Consider the following 27,138-nt stretch of genomic DNA (forward strand, 5'->3'; position numbering starts at 1 on the left):
TAGGACTTATTCCTATATTTTTAGGTATATCTCAGGACAGGCCTAGACCAGAATATGTTACCCTGTAGATTTATAAATAGTTTTGAATTAGCAAATGAATAAATAATAATAGTAAAGTTCATCCTATCCATCTGTGGGTAAGAGATTTTAGAGTTTTCACCTAAGGCTCAAATTTATTAATATTTATTCTTTATTCAAGACTCTGGTCTTTTTTTCTTTCCGTTATTATGATTAACCAAGATGACAGCTTAAATTTAGCTATTAATAGGAAAAGAAGTACGTCAAGGCTGTATATTGTCACCCTGCTTATTTAACTTATATGCAGAGTACATCATGAGAAAACCTGGGCTGGATAAAGCACAAGCTGGAATCAAGTTTGCTGGGAGAAATATTAATAACCTCATATATGCAGATGACACCACCCTATAGCAGAAAGTGAAGAGAACTAAAAAGCCTCTTGATGAAAGTGAAAGAGGAGAGTAAAAGTTGGCTTAAAGCTCAACATTCAGAAAACGAAGATCATGGCATGTGATCCCATCACTTCATGGGAAATAGATGGAGAAACAGTGGAAACAGTGTCAGACTTTATTTTGGGGGGCTCCAAAATCACTGCAGATGGTGACTGCGGCCCTGAAATTAAAAGATGCTTACTCCTTGGAAGAAAAGTTATGACCAACCTAGATAGCATATTGAAAAGCAGAGACATTACTTTGCCAACAAAGGTCCGTCTAGTCTAAGGCTATGGTTTTTCCAGTGGTCACGTATGGATGTGAGAGTTGGACTGTGAAGAAGGCTGAGTGCCGAAGAATTGATGCTTTTGAACTGTGGTGTTGGAGAAAACTCTTGAGAGTCCCTTGGACTGCAAGGAGATCCAACCAGCCCATTCTGAAGGAGATCAGCCCTGGGATTTCTTTGGAGAGAATGATGCTGAAGCTGAAACTCCAGTACTTTGGCCACCTCATGCGAAGAGTTGACTCATTGGAAAAGACTCTGATGCTGAGAGGGATTGGGAGCAGGAGGAGAAGGGGACAACAGAGGATGAGATGGCTGGATGGCATCATTGACTCGATGGATGTGAGTCTGAGTGAACTCCGGGAGATGTTGATGGACAGGGAGGCCTGGTATGCTGCGATTCATGGAGTCGCAAAGAGTCGGGCCCGACTGAGCAACTGAACCAAACTGAACTGAACCGAAGCACATCTTCCCTTCTGGTTCAAATGGTAAAGAATCTGCCTGCAATGAGGGAGGTCTAGGTTTGATCCCTGGGTTGGGAAGATCCCCGGAAAATGGAAAGGTTACCCACTCCAGTATTCTGGCCTAGAGAATTCCATGGACTGTGTAGTCCATGGGGTCGCAAAGAGTTGGACATGACTGAGCGACTTTCACTTCACAAGAACATCTTATCATTCATGATTTTAAGTAGAATATTCATAGTTACAGCAATACCCTGGAAAAGGCTAGAAATCTGGGCTATAAAATCAACAGGAGAAGCAAATATTTATAATAAAACAGACGTGTGACCAAGATGGTGGAGTAGAAAGATTCTGAGCGTAAATCCTCCAATAAGCACACCAAAATTATAGCCTTTTGCAGAGACACTGGCTATGAGAACTACCTGAAGACTAGCAGGAAAGATTTTTCACAACTGAAGATATAAAGAAGGAACCACAACAAGATGAGTTGGAGGGATGGAGATGCAGGATAGTCAAGATCCATACCCCTAAGTAGGTAATCCATAAACAGAAGGATGATAATGGCAGATGTGCTCCCCAAAGATTCAGGGGTCCAAGCTCCACAAAGGGCTCTTCAGCCCAGTGGTCCTGCACTGGGAAGATGAGCATCCAGATGTTGGGCTTTGAAGGCCAGCAGGGCTTGCGTATGGGAGAACTATGGGGTCATAGGAAACAGAGACTCTACTCTTAAAGACTGCAGGCTAAATCTCGTACTCCCCAAGACCCAGCTCAGAGGCAGGAATTTGAAAGAAGCCTGGGTCAGGCCCACTTGCTGATCTTGGAGAGCTTCCTAGAGAAGGGAATAGTCAACTGGGACACCTTTTGGGGAGACAGATTCTGGTGACCGTCATTCTGAGGAGTTCATTCTACCTCAAGGAAACAGGTATTGAAAGCGCCATTTTGGAATCCAGGGGCTTACCTACCCCCACCAGTGGGTTGGCACTAGCCCCGACTGACCCCCTCCCCACAAACCTCAGACCCCTGCAGCCAGCTGCCCCAGGACCTGGTCCTGCCACCAGCAGACTAGTAGCCACCTGGGTCAGGGCCAGCCCTGCTTACCAGTGCACCCATGGCAGTGGACCCTGCCATAACAGAAGAGCCTACACAGCCCACAGAGAGGGTGCCCTGAGAGCATATGGCCCTGGTGAGCAGAGGGGTGGGTGCTGCTGGGTGCTGTAAGACGTCTCCTACATAAGGCCACTTCTCCAAGGTCAGGGATTGTAACTGACCCACTTAATACTTACAAGTAAACCCAGAGAATTATCCAAATGAAGAGATGGGAGAATATATTTCAAATAAAGGAACAAGACAAAAACCTCAGGAAAAAAAAAAAAAAAGAATGAAGTAAAGATAAGCAAGCTACCCAGTAAAGAGTTTGAGATAATGATCATAAAGATGTTCAACAAAACTCAGGAGAAGAATGGATAAACACAGTGAGAATTTTAACAAAGAGAAAATACAGAGAAAAATCAAACAGAGCTGAAGAATATAATAACTGAAATTTAAAAAAATACACTAGAAGGCATCAGTAGCAGATTAGATGATACAGAGGAACAGATCAGTGGACTGGAAGGCAGAGCAGTGGAAATCACTCAAGCTGAACAAAAAAAGAATTTAAAAAATGAGAATAATTAAAGAGATCTATGGGACAACTCAAGCATCTGAACGTTCACACTGAACTTCCCTGGTGGCTCAGATGGTAAAGAATCTGCCTTCAGTGCAGGAGATCTGGGTTCTATCCCTGGGTTGGGGCAATCCCCTGGAGAAGGGAATGGCAACTCACCCCGGTATTCTTGCCTGGAGAATTCCATGGACAGGTGTGTTCACATTATAAAGGTCCAAAAAGGATGTGAGAGAGAAAAAGAAAGAGAACTTATTTAAAGAAATAATAGCTGAAACCATTTCTAAATTGGTAAAGAAACAGATATTCAGGTCCAAGATGCACAGACAGTCCCAATCAAGATGAATCCAAAGAGGTCCACATCAAGAAACATTATAATTAAATGGTGAAAAAAAAATTAAAGATAAGGAGAAAATCTTAAAAGTAACAAGAGAAAAGTAGCAAAATATACATTTTTTTTTCAAGTGCATACAGAAAATTTTCCAGGATAGATTCCATGCTGGGCAAAAAACAAGTCTTAGTAAATTTAGGAAAACTGAAATCATATCAAGCACCTTTGCTGACCACAGAATGAGACTAGAAATCAACTAATAGGAAAAAGCTGCAAAAAAACCCACAAACATATGGAGGCTAAACAATGCTACTAAAGAGCCAATGAGTGACTGAAGCATAAAACAAGAAATTAAATACCTGGAGACAAATGAAAATGGAAACATAATAGTCTAAAAGCTGTGGGACACAATAACAATAATTCTAGGAAGGAGGTTTATAGTGATGTAAATCTATCTTTGGAAGCAAACACACAAAAAATCTAAAATAAACATTCTAACCTTACACCTAAAGGTACTAAAAAAGAGGAACAAACAAAACCCAAAGTTATTAGAAGGGAAGAAATAATAAAGATTAGAGCAGAAATAAATGAAATAGAGACTAAAAAACAATAGAAAACAGATTCAGAGATACAGAGAACAATTAGTTGCCAGGAAGAGAGGGAGATGGGAGCACAAAATACTTCAAAGAGATTAAGAGTTACAAACCTCCACTTATATAATAAATAGTAATGCAGATGTAAAACACAACACAAGGAATACGGCCACTAATACTGTAATAACTGTGTGTGGGGCAGATGGTACTGATGTCTGCAAATGCTGAATCATTTTTTAGTACACCCAAAACTAACATAATATTGAACATAATATTGTATGTCAACTATATTTCAATAAGAAAATAATTTTTTTTCCAACCTACAAATAATAAATGCTGGACAGGTTGTGGATAAAAAGGACCCCTCCTACACTGCTGGTGGGAATGTAAATTGGTACAACCACTATGGAGAACAGCATAGAGTTTCCTTAGAAAAATTAAAAATAGAGTCATCATATGATTCTGCAGCCTACTCCTGAGCATTTATCTGGAGAAAACTACAATTCAAAAAGATACATGAATGCCCTTATTCACTGCAGCACTATTTTTAATAGCCAAGACATAAAAGCAACCTAAATGTCTGTCAACAGATGAATAGATAAAGAAAATATGGTATATGTATACACACACAAAAGAATATGCATGCATGCCAAGTTGCTCCAAGTTGCTTCAGACTCTTTAGAACCCCATGGACTGTAGCCCCAGGCTCCTCTGTCCGTGGGATTCTCCAGGCAAGGATACTGGAGTGGGTTGCCATACCCTCCTCCAGGGCATCTTCCCAACCCAGGGATTGAACCCACATCTCATACTTCTCCTACATTGGCAGGCAGGTATTTTACCACTAGTGCCACCTGGGAAGCCATATCTTATGCCTATATTATAATAAATGTGTAAAATGCCCCTCAGAGTCTAACAGATAATGCATCAATAACAGTTTAGAATTTATTTGCAAAATTTCCTGCCAATGTTAGGTTTCTAGCTATGTTAGCATAGGAATTTCCTGACACTATATTATTTTTTTTTCCCCAACACAAAACACTCCCTCTGAAAATTTGCCAGCTTTCTTTACAGTTAACTCTTGTTCTGTTGACTATAAATAGGGGCTAAGCAATAGTGCAATGCCAGATCCACAACTTGAGCGGAGCAAAGTCTCATATAGCAGGATCGCTTTTTCCTTGATATTAAGGAGAACTTTCTATGATTCCTCATTATGACACGAAGTTTAGCTGCCAATGCCTCAACCTTTTAAAAGAGAACTGTGTTAACTGGGTTTAACTTGCACTTTTACTGCTTGGCTTTTGTGAAGCGGCAAAGTGGCAACCAAATATTTCTGGTGACTGACTATCCTTTTGGGTTTCAAAGTAGCAGAACTGAAGACATTGATTTCTGCAACCCACTCACCTTCCAGGTCGTTGAGTTAACAGACATAGAGATAGACAGTATTGTAATCTGGCTTATAATAAGTACTATGCAAGTATTTGTTATTATTGTTTTGGGTATTATTCTTATTTTGATGTGAAGAACAATAGAATGAAGCATAAAAGAGCTCTTCACTATCACCTCCTAACTAGTACATAAATTCCAGTGCAGAAGAATGCAGCTATAACACACAACAGAATGGTAACTTGCCATAGCCAGTAGAGACACAAGTCCCTTTTTAACCCCATAATCCATTAACGTTTATGTAGCAGCTTTGAAATACATCTTAACAATCACTCTTTCCTTTCAGGCACTGTACTGATGGCAGATGAACATCATCAAGTATCATGTGATGTTTATATTATAAATGATGTTTTATTTTTCAAAATACTCTAATGAAAAGATTCTGCTCTCCATTTTCATTGTATCTGAATTTGGAGTGATCACCTTTCAAGTGTCTAATAACCAAGTGGCCAGTGCTACCATATTGGACAGTGCAGGTCCCAGTGCCTTATACATTTTGATGGGCTTCCACCTGTATTCTCTCAATTAAATGGCAGAAATATCATCACCATAGTGTCCATTTTTTCCTTTCTCCATCTCCCATCTCCCCTTCTCACCAGAACACCTATTTTCACTGGAGCCTAAGTGCTTCAAGGCTGACCCATCCCTAGTTGCTGGAAGTGTCTGGATCAAGGATGATGATATGACCCCATGCTAGGCAATAAGTTCTAAGAGGAAGCTCTCCAGGGACATCCCAGGAAAAGTTTCTTCATTTTTAGGAAAGCCATAGAAAAACAAAGCTTCTTTGTCCTGCAAGAGATGAACAAAGAAGCATGTACTAGCAACCATACTACTCGAGGGGAACAAGCCATAGACAGGATGAGGCCAAAACCATAGACTGTGTAAGAAGGGGCAAGCTTTCTTGATTTCAGTACTGAGCTTCTGGATTAATCAACTCTGAAGGCTGTCCCAACCCTAGATTTGTAATTATGTTCTTTATTCTGAAGAATAGAAATAATCTGAAGAATATTATATCATCTCTAATAATACCAAGTTATACCATCTCTAATAACAACTGAGGGCAACACTGATACACTGAAACTTTGGGGCATATTTTGAAGCATTGTTTTTCCCTGCCTTTGTTAGTTTTACTGTTTCCCTATTGTTGCTAAAATTCCTCACTGTTTAATTGTTATCTGCAGGGCACCTTCCGAAACATCCTTTTTGTTTTTCTCTTCTTTGGATACTAGGCATTAGAGCAGCTGTTTGCCACTGCTTCTACCCACTGTTTCTAATTAATTTCTCTCTTGTTTACAAAAACAACGCTGTGTCTCCCATTCTTACAGTTTTCAGTCTTTATACGAATTTTTACTACTAACAACAATGTAGAAACAATAAAAGCTAGCAAATAAAGGGAAAGGCGTAATTTTTCTTTTTTATATAATGTTCACAGTTTTACTGTTTAAATTAGTACCATCATTCATTAGACTCAAGTTGCATTCCAAAGCTCCTTGGTGGTTTTGGGATAAAAAACATTTGGGCTTGATTTGCTCAATACCATTTACCAACTGTGGGTCTTAAAGCAAGTTGCTTACCCAGCAAAGAAAAAAAATAAAAAGATAAATGTCTCCTGCCTTGAAAAGTTCATGTGAAGATTATAAAACATGTAATATATGTAAAACTTAGGGCTTAAACTTGTGATATTTTCTGATTCTAAATCTTATGTCCCCTTCAGTTTACTACAGCTTCGTTTCTTCATTCACTCATTCCACAATCATTCATTGAGTGGCTGCTATGGGCCAGGAAGATTTATAGACAAATATGGTAAGGTCTCTGCTCTTTCGCAGTTTACAGTGAATCAGACAAATAAGTGGATATTAACAAGAGGGAGGCCTTTTAATTTAGCAGTTCATTACATAGGCTATAAACCTAGACAAATCTGGATTTGAGGGTCAGCTCCACTTCTCATTAACTTTGTGACCCTGGTAAAGTTACTTAACATCTCAAAACCAATTTCCTCATCTGAAAAAAGAGATAACGCTATCCCCTTGTAGAGTTATTGACAGAAGAAAATGAGATTATGTCTACGAAATGCTTAGCTCAGTTTCTATTGTGAAGTAAGCATTTGTCTACTGTAGGTAATCATCCTTTTTGTCATAATAAATATTATGACAACTGTAAATATAACTGTACAGAATTAAATGAAAAGGGTATGTGCATGCCTATGGAGTATAGAAGCAGGGCATTTAAAATCAGTCTCCAGGATTAGAAAAGCTCTGTCTTCTAAAATGGGCTTCCCAGGAGGCACAGTGGTAAAAAATAAACCCCCCTGTCAGTGCAGGAGACATGAGACAAGGGTTCGATCCCTAGGTCGGGAAGATCGCATGGAGAAGGGCATGGCAACCCACTTTAGTATTCTTCCTCCCTTCCCCGCGAGGCGGATCTCCATGGTCTCCCACCGGCCACCCTGGAGTCCAGCGACGGTGTGACGGTCAAGTGTGTCCAGCAGCGCCATGAGCGGCTCATGCCCACCTGACCATAAAGCGGCTGAGGTCTGAGACGCAGCGGATGCCGCGACGGAACCATCAGCGGTGAGTGTCGCTGTGTCTCCTCCCAGGTCACAGTCACAGACACTGTTAAGGGAGAATGGCGCTGTTTACAGTTACGTCCGGTCAGTTTCAGAATTCACCAGTGGTTTCTCGCGTTGGTCCACTCGCCTGATCTTCCTGTTTTCTCCCAGGTGGTATCGAAACCGCAGACTTCCCAGCCTTGGAGGGGAAGCCCCGCAGCGCCTGCCCCCGACCACGCCAAGCTATCGCCCTCCCACCCCCACTCACCCAGGCCCCCACGGCTCCCGGGGACGCAGGAGGGCTCCGGATCTCCACAGTCACCCTTCTGTCTGGCTCCTCGTGGGGTCACTTTGCCATATGCAGATGGAGAGGAACACAGTGCTGACTGTCCAGGAGCTGATCTGACCATTCTCTCATGTGGAGGACCACATAAAAAAGGCAATTTTAGTGTATTAATCATAGATTATTACAAACTATAAACTCAAGGGCAAGAAGTTTACTACAATGTATCTTTATGAAAACAAAAGCGTGTACAGTGTTCACACACTGTGACAATAGTGTAAAAACTACACTGTGAGCTCTGATTATTTCTTTTCTGTACCACAGAAGCATATTGTATAAAAACTGTCGGAAAACTGATGTGAAGGTTTACTGCCTTATTTGTCTGTAAAAAATGCAGCTCAGTCACATGACTGCTTCCCGGAGCTTGGGAATAGTTTATCCTGTATTCTTGGTTGATTTCTCCCTCTATTTAAGATGTATTCATAGAATTGAAGTGTTGATGTAATAGCTCTCTCCTCTTGCCTGCAGGCCAGTTGTAATAAATCTAGGATGTGATGGAAAAACAACAAAAACCACCTGTCAGTGCAGGAGACATGAGACAAGGGTTCCATCTCAAGGTTGGGAAGATGCCCTGGAGAAGGGCATGGCAACACACTTCAGTATTCTTGCCTGGAGAATCCCGTGGACGGGGGAGCCTGGCAGGCTACAGACCATGGGGTCAAAAAGAGTCTGACGTGACTGAAGCGACTTAGCACACACCTCCTCTAAAATAGGGGCTTCCTTTGCGGCTCAGCTGGTAAAGAATGCCCCCGCCAATGAAGGAGACCTGGGTTGGGAAGATCCCCTGGAGAAGGGAAAGGCTACCCACTCCAGTATTCTGGCCTGGAGAATTCCATGGACTGTATATAGTCCATGGGGTCACAAAGAATCGAACATGACTGACTGACTTTCACTTTCACTTTCCCCTAAAATAGGAGAAGTTTCTGGAGAGGTTTGCAGTATGGAGGTCACACTTCTAGATGTGTAATTCTGCTAGTTATTCTAGGAACTACAGGTTGATTTCTACAACTAATGGTAGGGATGCTGGGGGAGGAATGGAAAATGAGTGGTAAACGTGGCCAAATCCAAGATTTTTAGGATTAAACTAAGGAATCTGAAGCCTCTTAATCTGGGTGAGAGAGTGCTAGATGGAAAAAATGCCTGAATTCCATATTATAGGATCACTGTGAACACACTAAGGTTCAGTAGGGCTCTTTTTCTTCTCTATGATTATAAGGGGGGGGGGGGGACAGATAAAAGCAGGTTAGAATAAAAGAATCCCAATTGCATTGTATTATGCTGCTGCTGCTGCTAAGTTGCTTCAGTTGTGTCCGACTCCGTGCAACCCCATAGACAGCAGCCCACCAGGCTCCCCCGTCCCTGGGATTCTCCAGGCAAGAATACTGGAGTGGGTTGCCATTTCCTTCTCCAATGCATGAAAGTGAAAAGTGAAAGTGAAGTCGCTCAGTCGTGTCCGACTCTTAGCGACCCCATGGACTGCAGCCTACCAGGCTTCTCCATCCATGGGATTTTCCAGGCAAGAGTACTGGAGTGGGGTGCCATTGCCTTCTCCCTTGTATTATGCTAGAAGTTTTAAAAGTGTCAAAACAAATTTTCTAATTTTGACTGTAGTCAAACACTTTCCCGCTAAGCAAAGAGAACTCAATAACAACAGTTTTATTTGTTTTATAAATAGTTTAGTAAAAAAGAATAATATTTGTGAATTGTACTAGCTGAAAAATGTTGGCCTAGTAAAATTTTACCAATGTATGTGAGTTTTCTAAACCTGAAAAGACAGAAGGAACCAGATGAAATTAATGTTGCCCCTTTCCAGAAAAAGCCTCCTAAATTGTAGGCACTGTGTTGAATGGAATCCTTTAACAGTTTGCTATAGAACAGTCAAAATTCTTGTCACTTCTACAGGGATTTTCACAGTATTTCTCTAGAAACTCAAGCTCTTAAGAAGGGCAGTCAATTAATGAATCAACAAAGATATTTCAGGAAACCTTTAATCACTATAATTATGTGACCCAGACAGTTTCCATGATCATTGACCATTCTCAATCAATCTGTTCTTTTTGCGTGTGACATTTTCAGTGAAGTAACCTGAAAATATTTTGTGCATTAGTTGTTCAGTCGTGTTGTGTCCGACTCTTTGCAATCCCATGGACTGTGGCCTGACAGGCTCCTCTGTCCATGGAATTTTCCAGGCAAGACTACTGGAGAGGGTAGCCATTTCCTTCTCCAGGAGGTCTTTCTGACCCAAGGACTGAATACAGGTCTGCTCCACTGCAGGCAGATTCTTTACCATCTGAGCCACCAGGAGGCTAATAAGAGACAATGAATGTGAAAGAGATTATTACAACATAAAAAACCTAACTTCTACTAATTTCTAGGGGTAGGACTGGGGAAAGTTTTCTAATTGTTTAAAGTATAGTCTGCACAACTGAAAGATGGGGATAAAAAAAGACCAAACTGATAAACTGGTGCCAATTAAATTAGATAATAAAGTAATTCTCAAGTGCTTGCAGGAAAAGGCAATGGCACCCCACTCCAGTACTCTTGCCTGGAAAATCCCATGGATGGAGGAGCCTGGTGGGCTGCTGCAGTCCATGGGGTCGCTAGGAGTCGGACATGACTGAGCGACTTCACTTTCACTTTTCACTTTCATGCATTGGAGAAGGAAACGGCAATCCACTCCAGTGTTCTTGCCTGGAGAATCCCAGGGATGGGGGAGCCTGGTGGGCTGCTGTCTATGGGGTCGCACAGAGTCAGACACGACTGAAGAGACTTAGAAGCAGCAGCAGCAAGTGCTTGAATGCAGTAGGCATTCAATAAGTATGTCCTTTACTTTTGTGGATCTTTTTAGCTTCCTCTCCATTAGTCTGATTGCCATTCCAACAACTCAATAAGTGACATGAACACATACACACAGGACTTAAAAGATACAACTTTACTGTCATAATGTTTCTAAGGATGATTTAGATGTTAACAATGAACCCCCATCTTTTGTTATTAATACCCCAATTTTGAAAAACTTTTTCTATGTGTTCTAGGTGGGAGAGAAATCCTAGCACTTACTTCTCAATATCAGGTCCTACTTCAAGTTGCTGCAGTTGCCTGATCCTTCTTCTAATAACCTCTTTATTTGGCCAGGAGGCAAAGAAACCACGCTAAAGCAGTCAGGTTTACTTCTAGGACACAAAGAGCAACAGAAACCGTTTTGCAGTAGGATCTTGGCCTGATGCTCAGCATCTAGAACAGCCTGTGTCCTTCCTTTCTTCCAAATCTGCCAGCTTTCTATGGACACTGTGAGCCCCCAGTATCCTTTTTTACATATGCCCTTTGTGTTTAGTGTTAGACTTTATTGTTTGCGACCAAATATCAAGTTGAGGCAGAAGACTAGAGCTCTGACATCAGAGGGTATTCTCATGCTTCCTGAAATTGACCTACAGCACGATTTAATAAGAAATAGATGCGAGAGGAAAAAAAATCAAGACATCCCCTAATATTTTTTATAGAACAAAATTGAAGAAGAAATTTACTTTGTGGATCCAGGCAAATCCTTAATCTATACTTGAGGAAATTATTACCATTAAATGAATTCAAAAATATGCCACCCAGAATGTTGGTCATTAGTACATCCAATGGTTTATACAGAACGTTGCCAGATTAGCATCAAACCCAGACTGCATTTCATCCTTTATGGAAAATTCAAGAAAATTTTTTTTTCCTTTTCTTGTTGCCTCTCTGTGGTGTTGATGGAGTATTTGTGAGCTTTCAGAAACTTATATACCTACCTCTGTCCCACTAGAAACCTCAAGCTATACCCAACTCACTTCTGGACAATTCTCTAAGTCTAAATCCTTAATTGTAATTTAACAAAACTCACAATGTCTTTGAAGATGAAGTGGGGTCCTGAAACATTATGTCACACATAACTGTTTCTTGTATTTGCTAAATAAGTAAATAAATAGCAAAGAAAAAGGAGGGAGAGAGGGAAACATTTGTTGAAACAGGACTTCATAGTCACTGAAATACTGTATTGCTATAAAAGCAAAATTAAGGCTTCCCTGGTGGCTCAGTGGTGGAGAAACAACCCGCCAATGTGGGAGACATGGGTTCAATGCCTGATCAGGGAAGAGAAGATCCCACACGACGTGGAGTGGCTAAGCCTGTGCACCACAACTATTAAGTCTGAGCTATAGAGTCCGAGAGCTGCAGCTTCTGAGCCCATGTGCCCTAGAGCCTGTGTTCTGCAACAGGAGAAGCCATCACAATGAGAAGCCCGCGCACTGCAACTAGAGGAGTCCCTGCTCGCCACAGCTAGAGAAAGGCCCTGCAACAACAGAGACCCAGGACAACCAGAAATAAAGTTAATCCAAACATAATTTTAAATAGCAAAATTAGACCACTTCATGCAGCCTGTAAATATAAACCTATTAACCAAAAGCTATGGGGAAAAGTACATGGAACCTGGCCAGTAAGCTGTAAGAGTATATCCAAGGTTAGTTCCTTAGAAACAGAGCCTGAATTGGAGATTCTGACAAAGGCAGGAAGTCAAAGTGAAAGATACAGAGAGTCCTGGCTTCGTCTTCCACAGGGTCACCTCCACTCTTGGCACCACCAGCAATTTATATGAGCCAAGAAATCCACCTTCCCCTTCCTTTTTCTCCCCTTAAACTAGCTTGCTTTAGCTTGGTCTGGATCTTCTTCCGGGATGATGAGTCTTATAACATCCTACTATTTCACAAGCAAACTTTGCTTATTTTCCTTTCTCTCTAACTATTCCAATTCACATCTCAGAACAAAAAAATAGCCCCCATTAGATAGAACTTAATTCTAAATCTGCCCATTACTAGCTCAGAGTAGTCACTTCCACCTTAAGGAGGTTGAGGTGAGGTTGAGGTGAAGTCTCTCAGTCGTGTCCGACTCTGCGACCCCGTGGACTGTAACCTACTAGGCTTCTCCATCCATGGGATTCTCCAGGCAAGAATACTGGAGTGGGTTGCCATTTCCTTCTCCAGGGAATCTTCCCGACCCAGGGATTGAACCTGGGTCGTCCGCATTGGAGGCAGACGCTTTAACCTCTGAGCCACCAATTATTTTCCACCTTAAGGAACTAGATGGAAAGTCATTTGTGGACAGGTAGCCATTTCCTTACCAGAGGTCCAGAGAGGAAGATGGGACCTTATTTCCTGTCAGAGTCACAGGACAAGGATTAGAGAAACCGCAGAAGGTCTTGCAAAGTCTATCTCCAAAACACTCTCTGTGAATATATCCAATTCTCCATTCCAACCTCAGCTGTCATCATTCCCCATCAGGACAGTTTCAATACCTTCTACTTGGTCTCCCTACTTTCACTCTGGCCCTTCTGCAACCCAGTCTTCACACAGCTTCGAGAAGAATCTTTTAAAGACATAAATCCAATAATGTCACTCCCCTTGCTTCAAATCTTCCAGTGTTCTCTTAAAATAGTATCAAAACTCATCCGCAGGGCCTCACACAATCTGGCCCCCAACACTGTCTCTACCTCAATTCACAGACTCTTCCTCTCTCCACACCCCTCTCACTTCAGCCACACAGGACTTCCTTCTATCCCTTGAACTTACCAAGTATTCCTCCTGGAGATCACTCATACCTGGTTCTTTCCTTTCCCTCAGATATCAGCTTAAATATTACCTCTCATTTAAGAGGCACCTTTCTCCACTGTTTCTATCTACGAAAGTTTCCCAGGCTTCCTCTATCACATCACATTGCTTTATTTTCTTAACAGTATTTACCACAATCTGACTTCTCATCCAATTTATTGACTTTCTCCTTCCCCTAGAATGCATGTTTGCTGAGACAAGGAAGCTGGTCTGCTTATTTCATTGCTATATTTACAGCACCTATAGCTGTGTCTGACACATAGTAGGTACTCAGTAAACAATCCCTGAACACATGAATAGGTAAATAAATTCTGAATGGTCCCAACTTTTTTTCCTATATTCATAATTGATAAAGAAAAGTAACATTGCTGCTTTGAGTCACAACCTCAAGTTTCTCCAGGAAATCATTCAGTAAACAACAAATTCCTTAAAGACAAGGACCATGCCATTACTGTATCAGGTTGTAGTACAGTGTCTTGCACACAACTGATAGTAAGTGTCACTTATATGAATTAATACATCATGGCTCCTGTCCCTGACGTTGTCAAGATAATTTCACGTTATTTTACTGTTTATTTACACAGATTTAGTAGAACTCACTGATACTCAATTGAGAAGTATAGTGTCATATAACTTTAAAAATAAAGTGAAGTTGCTCAGCTGTATCTGATTCTTTGTGACCCCATGGACTGTAGCCCGCCAGGCTCCTCCGTCCATGGGATTTTCCAGGCAAGGATACTGGAGTGAGGTAACATTTCCTTCTCCATTAAAAATAAAAGATATCTCTAATTAAATTTAGTATTGTTCCACACAAACCAAGAACTAGAATTAGCAACACTTAATTCAAGCAATATGCGTGTGTACATGCATGCTTTGTTGCTGCAGTCATATCTGACTCTTGGCAACCCGATAGACTGTAGCCTGCCAGGCTTCTCTGTCCATCGGATTCTCCAGGCAAGCATACTGGAGTGGTTTGCTATGCCCTCCTCCAGGGGATCTTCCCCACCCAGGGAACGAACCTGTGTGCCCTGCAGCTCCTACATTATAGGCAGATTCTGTTACTGATAAGCTACGGGGAAGCCCAGTTGTTAAGCAATTATTAAGTGTGATATGGTGTTTAAGTGTTTTACATATATTATTAGTACTATGTTTGACCATAAACGAGAAAGGAAGAAAGAGAGGGAAGGAGGCAGGAAGGGAGAGAAAGAGAGAGAAAGAACCTCTAAGAAAATTCTTTGTGCCTCTTGCTGCTGCTGCTGCTGCTGCTGCTAAGTCGCTTCAGTCGTGTCCAACTCTGTGAGACACCACAGACGGCAGCCCACCAGGCTCCCCCGTCCCTGGGATTCTCCAGGCAAGAACACTGGAGGGGGTTGCCCTTTCCTTCTCCAATGCATGAAAGTGAAAAGTGAAAGTGAAGTCGCACAGTCGTGTCCGACTCCTAGCAACCCCATGGACTGCAGCCCACCAGGCTCCTCCGTCCATGGGATTTTCCAGACAAGAGTACTACAGTGGGGTGCCATTGCCTTCTCCACTGTGCCCCTTAAAAAGCAATAAATTTCCAATAAGTAAAGGTATTCAAACAAAATGGAAAATTTCACCAAGAATATTCTAGAAATAGATTAAACATTAGATGAGTTATTTTACTAAATGACCTTTTATAAATCAAGAGATTTTATAAGGTCAACCCTCTTCTTTTACAAATATGGAACAGAAGTACAGACAAGCAATATGACTTGCCCAGGATGAAATGCAAATTCCTATTTCTAATCTTCAAGGCAATCTACCAGTGCACTCCTTCTTTCCTTACTCCTCAGTCCTTGACTCATAATATTTCTTGACATTCTCAAACATACTTCAACAAAAACATATTTGCTTACCATTCCTAGCACACCTGGCTCAGTTTTTCCCTATGCGCTTCTGCACAGACTTCCACTCCCACTGCCAATTCTATGCCAAGCTTTGTCTCTCCTTTTAAAGCCACACTTAAGGAAAAAAAAAAAAAAATTTTTTTAATTAATGTCTCTACATTTCCATCTGATCTCAGTACTCAAGGGCTCTGATACCTTTTCTAATTCATAAGGCAGCCTGAGTAATCTTCTTAATACACAAAGCAGATCATTATCACTCCCTCACTCAAAGCTAGTTGTTTTCCAAGACACTTAAGATAAAAATCTATAAACTCCGAAACAAAAATGACAAGGTTCTGCATGGTCTGGCCCTGCCTCCCTTCCTAGCTTTACCTTAAAGCTACCGTTCCTTTTATTCATGCTAATGTACCTCTCTGGCACTCTTTAAGTTCCTCAAATGCTTCCAGCTCTTTCCTACACTGATAGTTTCACACGTTGTTCTTTTTTCCTTAACGTACCAACTTCTAAGATTCACCATAAATGACGTTTTCTTAGGGAGATCCTCTTTAAGCACCCCCACATTCACCAATGCATCAAAAGAAGGTCCTCCTTGACACTTTGCCAAGGCACCTTTTTCTTGCCTTTATAACACGTCCATTGTTTTCATGTGGTCTTCCCAGGTGGCGCAGTGGTAAAGAACCTGCCTGCCAGTGCAGGTGACATAAAAGACACGGGTTCGATCCCTGGTTTGGGAAGATCCCCTGGAGAAGGAAATGGCAACCTACTCCAGTATTCTTGCCTAGAAAGTTCCATGGGCAGAAGAGCCTAGAGGACTACAGTCCACAGAGTCGCAAAGAGTTAGACACAACTGAAGCGACTTCACACACACACACATTGTTTTCATGATGTGTGTAGGGGGATGCCAGAAGCTGCCCTGCTCTTCCCTGTTCAGGTGGGCAGAGCAAGTCACATTGGAGCAGGTATCACAGAAATAAGAAACATTCAGTGTGGTAAATGTTGACTGAGTTGGTTTTCATAGTGGAAAGTTGTGTGGTACAACAAAGGAAATCCATACAACACCCCTGGTATAAGTTGCTGGTTACCTGGAAAGAAGTAGACCATCATAGTTATCATATTTTCTGGGGGAAAATAAAAAGCAGAGAAATCTAACCTCCTCTCCCAACATCTGAAGCCAAGAAACTTAGTAGAGAGCAACTTTGGCTGCATTCAGTAGCGGGAAAAGACATGGAATGTCTTAAAAGAAAACTTACTGGCAGAGAAAGACAAACTTGCGAGAAAGTCATCTGAGTACAGCCCAGAGCCTAAGGACCCCAGAAGGAGGTTCCAGGCAGTACGTGGCCAGAGGCCAGCCGCTCTCTGGGTCCTTACATTCTAGTACAGTGGTTGTGCTTCAGAAAATTGCTGCTGAGCTTCATGGCTGAAGTTAGAGGGTGTGAATGAATGTGACTCCTAACAATGGCGCCCAAGCACAGACCCATTGCAGCCTGGGCAGGCACATGCTCCATGAGGACTTCACAGTGGCCGTGGACCAGCGCTGCCCTTCAGCCCAGACAAGATCAACCTGCAGCAGCTGCACCATGTGGCAGTGAAAGCAACTAGGGTGATGACCAGATCACCCTGGTCATCTGATTGACCAGGTGGTAACCAGATACATCTGGTTACAAACGTAACCAGGCTGGTTACATTTATTTACTGGATCAATGGTTTATTTTCTGTGGGTCTACCTTAGTAGATTGAAAGTTTCATGGAAGAAGCTAGCATGTCTGTTTGGCTTATGCTCAGGGCTACCAAGTACAGCACAGATGGCACCCGGCTCCACAAGGACTGTTTTTTCACATGGAACATGACATGAAGACTGTCCCTTAGAGCCAGGTAACTGCTCAATGTCTTCAACCTTACCCTAGTCATCACTGTATCACCAGGGAGGCAGACACGAAGCAAGCACTCAGTACATATTTACAGAATAATTATATAACAATGCATGATCTATTCTGTTCATTTGTATACATTTCTATGATTCTTCTTAAGACGTTTTTGGGTATTTTCCCCCCACATACCTAATATGGTATGTCTAAAAGGGATGATTTTATCTATTTTGAGCCACAGGAAGTCAGAACGGAAAAGAAGGTTAGAGTGATAAGTGTTTTTATTGTACTCACGAGGAAAGGGAAAACCAGAAAGATAGGATGACTTTAATCCTTTGGTAGAAAAGCCAAGATGAGAACCGCGGGCTCTGTGCCTTTTACTCTGTCTAGCCCCCATCTGCTCTTCAGTAGCTTTCTCTTGTTCTTATGAAACAGAGGCAGAGGTCACTTAATCACTGACTGCTGTTGGTGCCTTTGACTGCCAAGGCACTGGATTAATTAGGGAAATGCGGATGTGTGTGCTCTACTTGACCCAAAGTGGTAGTACGTTATCAGGGAAATTTCGTATGTCAAGACCACAATGAAAGCTCCACTTTATTAGACTGGTGAATTCTTCAAAACACACTGCATTTTTTAGAATCTCTCTTTCAGTATTTTCAGCATTAACAGCATTACTTCTTTTTCCAAATGCTCATGAGTCATACCAACAGCAGCATATTCTCAAGCACAGAAAATAACACACTGAATATTCAGAAAGAGGAGCAAAAAGATCAAATCTACTTAAAGGAAATAAAGGATTAGTGAAAAGTATGTTCTTAAAATTATATTTTATTTTTATTAGATCAATAATTGCTTAAAATAGGCAACTTCCCTGGTGACCCTGTGGCTAAGACTCTGTGCTCCCTATCCAGGGGGAGGCAGGTTCAGGGGACTAGATCCCACATGCAACAACTAAGACCCAGCACAGTCAAATATATATATATATATATATATTATATATATAATGTTTTTTAAAAAACTAAAAAAATTGCTTAAAATAAATATACTTCCGGCTCCAACTTGGCCATCTGTCTTTGTATTACCAAGATTTATAAAAATCTTGTTTGGTGTAAAATTTATCCTGTACTTATATGATATGACTCTTGGAGTTCCCTTGTGGCTCAGCTGGTAAAGAATCTGCCTGCAGTGCATGAGACCTGGGTTTGATCCCTGAGTTGAGAAGATCCCCTGGAGAAGGGAAAGGCTACCCACTACAGTATTCCAGCCTGGAGAATTCTATGGACTGTATAATCCATGGGGTCACAAAGAGTTGGACATGACTGACAGACTTTCACTTCACTATATGATATGCTGCTGCTGCTGCTGCTAAGTCGCTTCAGTCGTGTCCGACTCTGTGTGACCCCACAGACAGCAGCCCACCAAGCTCCCCCGTCCCTGGGATTCTCCAGGCAAGAACACGGGAGTGGGTTGCCATTTCCTTCTCCAATGCATGAAGGTGAAAATTGAAAGTGAAGTCACTCAGTAAGTGTCTGACTCTTCATGACCCCATGGACTGCAGCCCACCAGGCTGCTCCGTCCATGGGATTCTCCAGGCAAGAGTACTGGCCTGGTTGCCATTGCCTTCTCTGTCACTATATGATATGACTCTTACCTAAATTAGCACCTAATTTCTTTCCAACAGAATTAAAGTGAGAAAAATCAAGCCTCCTCTTCTATCTCTGCCACCATCTTTCATTTTTAGGTTTATAGTCCTCAAACACCTATCATAAAAATCAGCAATGGTAAAATAAAACACTGATTTTGAATAGGTGACCAGACCAGCTGCTGAAATGTTCTCCTTGTAAATGATGACCAAGAGAATTCTAGGAGGGCTACTGGATGGGAAAATTACACTTTGTGTTATTTGCAGACTACAAATAATATTAATGCCTTGTCAGGACCTAGACTAACTGTGAGGCAGTTTACAACTGTGTGTTTCTCATGCTTTGGTCTGATTTAAGGTTCATGTAAACTCAGTTCTGGACTGTGAGTCAGTGGTGGAGAATCTGTGCAGCCCCAACACTCTGGATCACCTGTGAAGAGATGAGGACCACCAAGCCACAGGCTCTAGCCTTAAGAGGTCTGCAGAATGATTTGACCTAGGACAGCAACTAAATGCACAATTAATTCGACTCATTTACATGAGGAGAGGTCTGAGCACATGGAGTCCCTGACTGGAAAAACAAGAGACATATTCTAGACAGAGGTCTTCGGAGCACGAGGTGGTGGGAACTCCTCCAAGTTCAAGGGAAGGGGAGGTGGGATCCAGCATGTCTTCGCTTTAGAAAGTTAACTGGTAGTTGTGAGGGGGAAAGCATCCCAGAACTGAGAGAATGGTGATGGTGACGGGGGCAGGGAGGAGGGATGAATTACAATACCTTGCAAAGATTTACAAATATTTATCTCACAATATTTATTTGCCTGCTTTCTTAATTTTTTTTTTTTCTGAAAAGTTACATTCTCCACCACATTTCCCCACCAGTTAATTATAACTAATCAAGCTGTGAAACATCATGTCTCTCTTTTCTCCAGTTTCCTGGGGGAAAGGTCTATCTGAAGATAAGAAGTCAACACTGTCATCTATAAAAAAATCACAGTAGTATTCTTAATATGGAAGAAATAGTCTCAACTATTTTCACATACATTTATTTTGCTTTTTATTACAATCCTGTGAAATAAGTTGAGTTGGTGTTTTTATTCCTCTTTTACAGGAAAAAAAGAAAAGTGTTCACAAAGATATCAAGCAAGCTATTTAAGGTCACACAGTGGATTGTGTTATGTCACTGGAACAAGAACCTGTCTTCTGATTTATGTGTTCAGATATTTACTCAATAGGCTTGTGGTGGACATACCTTGTATGGCTGGTCATCATGATAGTTCCTAGGAAAAGAACAATTTTCCGGGTAGTTACTATATCTGCCCTCAGGAGGTCAGTTAATCCAGAAAGTTCAGTAAAGTGTGACTCAGATCAAGACACTGGATCTGCAAGGTAAGTGTTGTGGGACCAAAGAGCTACTGCCCCCAACCAAGCCTAAAGAGGCCCAAGGAAGGTTCCTCTAACAAAGTCACTGCTAACTTGGGACCTTAGCCAATCCAAGACAGTGACTGCTCGGCAGCTGTCCTGAATGGCTGAGGGGTGAGGTGTAAAGTTGGAAAGTGGAGACAAAAGTGTTCCAAATAAAGGGAGCAGAGTCACTACTCCACACTGTTATTTCCGTGTGTGTGTGTACGTGTGCACACATGCGTGAGTATGCATCCCTCTCATTTAAAAAAGTTACACACTGTCCAGCTGTCATTTCTGTTTAAGAATGAATTACTATGTTTACCATAAAACGCTGACATACACTCAGGAGACAAGATATAAGAGGAACCCCAAGAAAAATAACGTCCCTTCTTGGGTTACCCTCATTAATCTCTGAAAATTAGAATTTTTCTAGGGAAAAGAAGGACATAAGAGGCCATCTAATAATTCTCAAGAAGCAAGGCAGGAATTGAAATACAAACCACTTACTTACTTCTATGATAAGGGATTGACGGAAAAGAGGGATTCAGAATATGACATGCTACAGTTGTAGATTCCAAGAGTTGCCAAGTGTGAAAGAGGTGCATGTAGAACCCTGGTGGACTATAAACGTGCTACCCATATGTGAGGAGTTTGAAGGAGAACTTCTCTCCCTGCTTTCTAGCTCTGCAAGGCAAGGACTGAAAATCGAACATGACACCCAGTACCTCTCACTACCACCTCTCAGCTTCCCCAGACAAATCATCGATCATCCTCCGTTACAAATGCCTGTAGTGCATATTCCTGAGTGTAATTCCCAGAAAAATGATCCTATGGAAACTTTCATAATTGAGTTATTGACCTTTACAGCTTTTTCAAAGGAGGAAGTCCAGTGAGTCACACGTATGCTACAATTCTAGACCATCTGAATGTCTTCAAATAAGATAGCTTAAGAATTTGTTTAATTCCTGGCTCTCTTTAACAAACTCAAGATACAAAAACCTACATTTTAAGCCCTGATTTATCTCATTAATCTTCAAGTTATGTTTGCTTCTGGATATATCACTTAGATAACCTGCCATCTCTTTACGTACAGTGTCCAAAAGCCCAAGTCACTCAGAAGCCCTCACTCTTCACTTCAGTGCAGTCACTCAATCGTGTTTGATTCTTTGTGACCCCATGGACTGCAGCACGCCAGGCTTCCCTGTCCTTCACCAACTCCTGGAGCTAGCTCAAACTCATGTCCATTGAGTCAGTGATGCCACCTATCTCATCCTCTGTTGTCCCCTTCTCTTCCTGCCTTCAATCTTTCCCAGCATCAGGGTCTTTTCCAATGAGTCAGTTCTCATCAGGTGGCCAAAGTATTGGAGTTTCAGCTTCAGCCTCAGTCCTTCCAATGAATATTCAGGACTGATTTCCTTTAGCATTGACCGGTGGGATCTCCTTGCAGTCCAAGGGACTCTCAAGAGTCTTCTCCAACACCACAGTTCAAAAGTATCAATTCTTTGGCACTGCCCCCTTTCTTTATAGTCCAACTCTCACATCCATACATGACTACTAGAAAACCCCATTCTTACAAAAGTACAATTGACCAAGCAGTCTCCTTCTCAAATTTCTCATTCTGGGTCATTAAACCATGATTCTCCCAAATAAGAGAAACTGAGCATCACACATGGGAAAAGACCTTAGATATCTATTAGCTCTACTTTTGCATTTTAAGAGGATATATAATTTCCCCAGTACTATGATTAGCACTAGAACTGCTGGCTTTTAGCTAAGTCAAACAAACAAATCAATACAACAGAAAAAAGACTAAAAATAAATTCAGAGTCAAATATCTTGAATTAGAAATCTGGTTCTAATATTCTTTACTGTTACTTTTATAACACTATAAAACACCATTACTTCTGTAAAATAACCTATTGCATCTATTTTTCACATGCAGTGCATTTAAGGCAAATTTTCTATGTCAAAAAATGTCAGTGATTCCTCAAACTTAAAAAACACTACATCTATGTTGCAAAATATCTCCTTGAGTCAAAGCATTCTCTGCCCACATCTGTGGCTATTGAGCAGGGAATTTGCTGGTTCAAGATTAAAGGCAAAGTTCCTAAGGCTGCTTTTATACAGTTTCCAAGTTGTAGATGAGAAACTCTGTTGCTCATTATCTCTCTTCACAGTGTAGATAGCTTTTCGTCTACTATTTTTAAGATGGCTACAGTATTAGTCACTTAGGGCTTTAGTATTGTAGCTGTTGTACCTGTTTGAGGAGTGCCAGATGTACAAAAGTACAAACTGCCGTCAGGGCTTCCTCTGAACAACAGCCTCAGGTTATTCCTGCTACTGGAAACTTGGCTATCATGTCAAACAACTGGACTATTTGGTGATTGTAGTCCATAAAAAATCTAATGATAATAAGTCAAACAGATTGTATTGCTGAGCCAATTGACTGATTTCAACAGAATTTGATGCTTTATATTGACTAAGAAGTGTAGGTCATCTATCAATGGTGACACTACTTCCCACTGTATTCTCACTTAATTTCAGATTTTTTATTGTATAGCTTCTGGAGGAAAAAGTTTAAAAGCTTTTGTTTGCACCATAGATAAACCTCTATTTAAACCAGATAAACTGAGCAATGGCTCCTATTTACACAGCAGGAATTTGCAGCAGTTGGGATGTTTTCTTATTATGGTATCTATTCTCTGCTAAGTTTTTCAGCAGTGACAACTGAACATTATTATCATCACATTAGTCCTCCAAGATAAGATACACTCAGAGTCCTTTTAAGTAAGAATTTTGGATAATTAAATTAGTATCCTGTGCCCATTTTTTTTTTTAAAGCTAACAGGGAATCTATATTTTATAATTAGGAAAAACATTAAAAAAAAACCCTCTCACTTCAGCATTAATACACTAAAAATTCAGTTCACTAAATTCTAGTGTTTTCATTCTTATAATTCCCTAACCTATTAAGAGAGCAGTTTTGTCATTTTCTTTCCTTTGAAATAATTCCAACTTTGTACTGCAGATCTTTCTGAAGATATTTGGAGATTTAACTTCAGTGGTACACAAAACAGAAGACAGAGTAATTCCTTTAGCTCAAAAAATACCCATTTTGAGAACCACAAATTTCTTCTCTTTGATATGATCACATGTTGAATTTGTTTAATGTTTTTATGAGAACTGACCCAATAAACTTTGATAAAATACTCCAAACCAATGAAGTTTATATGCAAATATTAATTGAAATTAGGATGAATTCCAAATACAAAGTTTCTTAAGAGTGAGTCTGGTCATCCTAGGCTTCAGTTTTCAGAACTGATCAAAAGTCTTCATAAGGCCACTGTGCCCGTCATATTAGAAGCCTAGTTTTGAAATAAAAAACACACTGCTTATTTTCTCTCCTACTTAAAAAGAAAGCAACAACTATACGTCTGGTTAACTGTATGAGTAAGTATTTTATTCATATGATTTACCTTTTCCCTTGGATATATAGAGCACATATATAAAGAGTGTGATAGAACTCAAATATGTGGGACTCAAATGACTGTTGTGAGAAATTCAAATATTCTGTTTGCCTTTAAAGCTACATTTATAGTAAACTGCTTATTATTTAGAATTCTTTTTTTCTTCTATTTGGCTACCTACACACAGTAGAAGTAAATATGTCTAAAATTGGTGCTGGCTTTGATAAGCCACGGTGATGACATCAGCCTGACTTCTAGCTTCTGGAATGCAGAACTGAGACCTTACAGCGATTTGTGGGCTATGAGGTCCCAACATAACTCTCCTTGTCACCACCTATGATCCATTCCAAGCCAAGACTCCTGCTCTAAATATACTACACAATGAAACAAGAGTATTCTGGAATATTGGTGTTGTCAAATGCAGGAGTGGTGGGGGTGGGGTGGGGTGAGAGGAGAAAAGGAACCACGGTTCTGTTAAAAAGTACAAAGATTTTTAAATTGTACATGGTGTACTACAATGTTAATGTACTTAATATAACTTAACTGCACACTTAAACTAGTGGGAAATTTCATGTTATGTGTATTCTATCACAATTAAAAAAAGAAAAGCTCCGGACTTCATGGTCCTGCCATAAAGATTCCAAGCTCCCAATGCAGGAGACACCGGTTGGATCCCTGGTGGCAGAACTAAGATTCCACAAGCCCCAAGATACAGATAAAAACTTACACAAGGAAAAAAAAAAAAAAAACCTATACGTGGGTGGTTTCTGAAAACTGTGCCATGGATTCCAGGAGTTTTTCACAACTGTCTAATAAATTTCTAGGTCCGATATGTCATCTGTTGTAACCCTGTCACAGTGACCAGGTCGCTCTTGCAGTAATATTTACTGAGCCAGGTTGCTGGGGGCCTAAAAAAGTAACCATTCATCAGGAATTAGTAATAGCACTTACACCAAATGTCGAGCTAAAAGGACCGCAGAGGAAAACCTGGAAAGTAAGATTAAGAGCGGGTGTTAGACAAGCAGCATATGGAAATATCACTTGCTCCCGGGCTGTGGGCCCCCCGAGGAGCTGGTAAGTGCAGAAACCTCTACGAAGGGCCTTGCCATCAGCCCCGTGCAGTGACCACAAGGACAAGCAAAGGCTGATACGAGGGAGTTAGTAGGCCTCGGGGCCCACGGGATGACCGTGAGTTCTGGCACTTCCTAGAGGGCGCAGTGCAATTTCAAAGGACTGAGGCTGGCCAAGGGCGAGACGCCCCTCCACTCTCCTGCCTCGCGTCTGCCTGCTAGCAAAGCGAGCTGCGGCTGCTCCGGGAGGGCGCGCACTAGCTCAGAGGCTGTGCCTGTCGCGGGGTGGGGGCTGGGGGTGGGGCGCCGGTAAAGTACTACTGCAGAGTGAAAATCAATCGACCCAACGGGCGAGAGGTATTTGAAATAAGGAGAAAACCCAGAGTACGCGGCTAGAGTTGTCATCGCCATTCTATTCAGCTCCTAGTACTCCTGGGAGAAACCAGTTTCTGCACCAGCAGTGAACTAACACCTGGTATCTTCTTACTCTCTCCGATTAGAATGTGAGCACCCCTGGGGTCTCCAGGCGTGCACAGCCAGAGCCTAATGCGGTGCCTAGCACTTGGAAGATGCTCAGCAAGTAAATGAGGAGCTATGCTCTGAAGCCGAGACCAAGACAGCGCAGGTAGAGCCCTCTCCAAAGTTCTCTGCTTGCAGACACGCCCCTGCAGGTGCTGTCACTTTCCAGTCTTCACTGCCCGCCGGCGCGCACGCGCCCACCTGGAACTCCCCAAGCCAGGGAACTACCTACCAGCAACGGCGACCAGCAGACCGACAGCACGCACATGATCCCCATGAGCTGGATGGCTGTCTCTGTCGTGATTCGGCCCCATTGGGCGCTGGACTGCGACGCCGTGGCCTTGGCCCTGCAGCGGGACACCAGGGCCTTAATGGTGGCCAGGTTGCAGGCGAAGGTGACCACCAGCGCCGAGAGCCCCAGGATGGCAAAAGCAGAAGCGAAGAAAACGTTGCCCCAATTTTGCCGGGAGTTAGTCCCGTTGCCCCCAGGCCCAGTGCTAATGAAGCACCAAGTCCCGGGCCACTGGATAGTATACTGACCTACGCCCAGCACCGGCAACAGGGCGAAGGCGAGCACCGCCAGCCATACGCCTAGCAGCACGGCGCGGGTGACGCTGGTCTTCATGTGGCTTGAGTACCAGTGCGGCGCCCGGGTGGCCAGAGCCCGCTCGACGGCCATGGCGCTGGCAATGAAGAGCGAGGAGAGCCCAAAGACGGTCATGGTCAGGCCGAAGAAAGTGCACAACCTCCCCGACGGGTCGAGCTGCTCCCAGCGCTGGTGGGACAGGTAGAGGACGATGACCACCGGGCTGGTGAGCAGCTGCCCGACCATGTCGGTGAGCGCCAGCCAGCCGATGCACAGCAGGAACGACTTCTTGCGCTTGCCCTCCCGGCGCCTGTAGCTCTTCGACACGAGCGTTATGGCCAGCGCGTTGCCCACGAACCCGGTGATCATCATGGTCATCGAAAAGGCTACGGACACCGAGCCGCAGTCCTCGCTGGGTTCCTGGGGCAGCGTGAGGTTGTTCGGCGCCTCAACGGCGCGCTCGGCCGCCCAGATGCCCGGGTCGGAGTGGTTGAAGCGCGTACAGAAAGGGGCGCTCGCGTGGTCCCGGGTCGCCTTCATATTGCCTTGGAGGTGAGGAAGGGACGGCAGCTTGAGAACAGCGACGAGGGCCGGCAGACCCGGCGCGGGAGGCGGCGGCTGTCGGTGGCGACCGGGGCTGGGGCTGGGGTCGCGGCTAGGCTGCCCTCCATGATGCGGGGCGCAGCCGCCGCCTCACTTCGCCACTAAGGCGGCGGCGCCGGGGCTCCTGGGCCAAGCAGGCAGCCGCGCCGTCGGCTCCCAGGCGTCCGGAGGTGCCCGGCGCCTGCTATAAGCCCGAGGGGGGGCGGGGCGCCCGTGGGCGTGGGCCAAAGTGCAGTGGGAGGAGGATGCAGAAGCAGCCGAGAGCCTCCCTCCCTCTCTCTTTCCCTCTCTCTCTCTCATTTTTTTGCTGCGGCTTGATCACTGCTTTGGCCGCCTGGGCTCCGAACATCCTTCCGCCCCCAGAAGACTCCTCTCG

At 42.7% G+C, this 27,138-nt stretch overlaps 1 protein-coding gene across 8 annotated transcripts in view; it reads right to left on the minus strand.

Annotated features, from left to right (window-relative positions):
* PTGER3 (prostaglandin E receptor 3) overlaps nucleotides 1-26,920 on the minus strand; it is a 231,102-nt gene extending 204,182 nt beyond the window's left edge. For all 8 annotated transcript variants that reach the window (XM_060410844.1, XM_027971112.2, XM_027971130.3 and 5 more), the window contains exon 1: nucleotides 25,806-26,920. In XM_060410844.1, coding sequence (XP_060266827.1) covers nucleotides 25,806-26,699 — 894 coding nt within the window. In that variant the 5' untranslated portion in view covers nucleotides 26,700-26,920. The remainder of the gene's footprint in view (nucleotides 1-25,805) is intronic.
* Nucleotides 26,921-27,138: the final 218 nt, after the last annotated feature.

This window comes from Ovis aries, chromosome 1, assembly GCF_016772045.2.
Source record: "Ovis aries strain OAR_USU_Benz2616 breed Rambouillet chromosome 1, ARS-UI_Ramb_v3.0, whole genome shotgun sequence".
NCBI classification, from domain to species: Eukaryota; Metazoa; Chordata; class Mammalia; order Artiodactyla; family Bovidae; genus Ovis; species Ovis aries.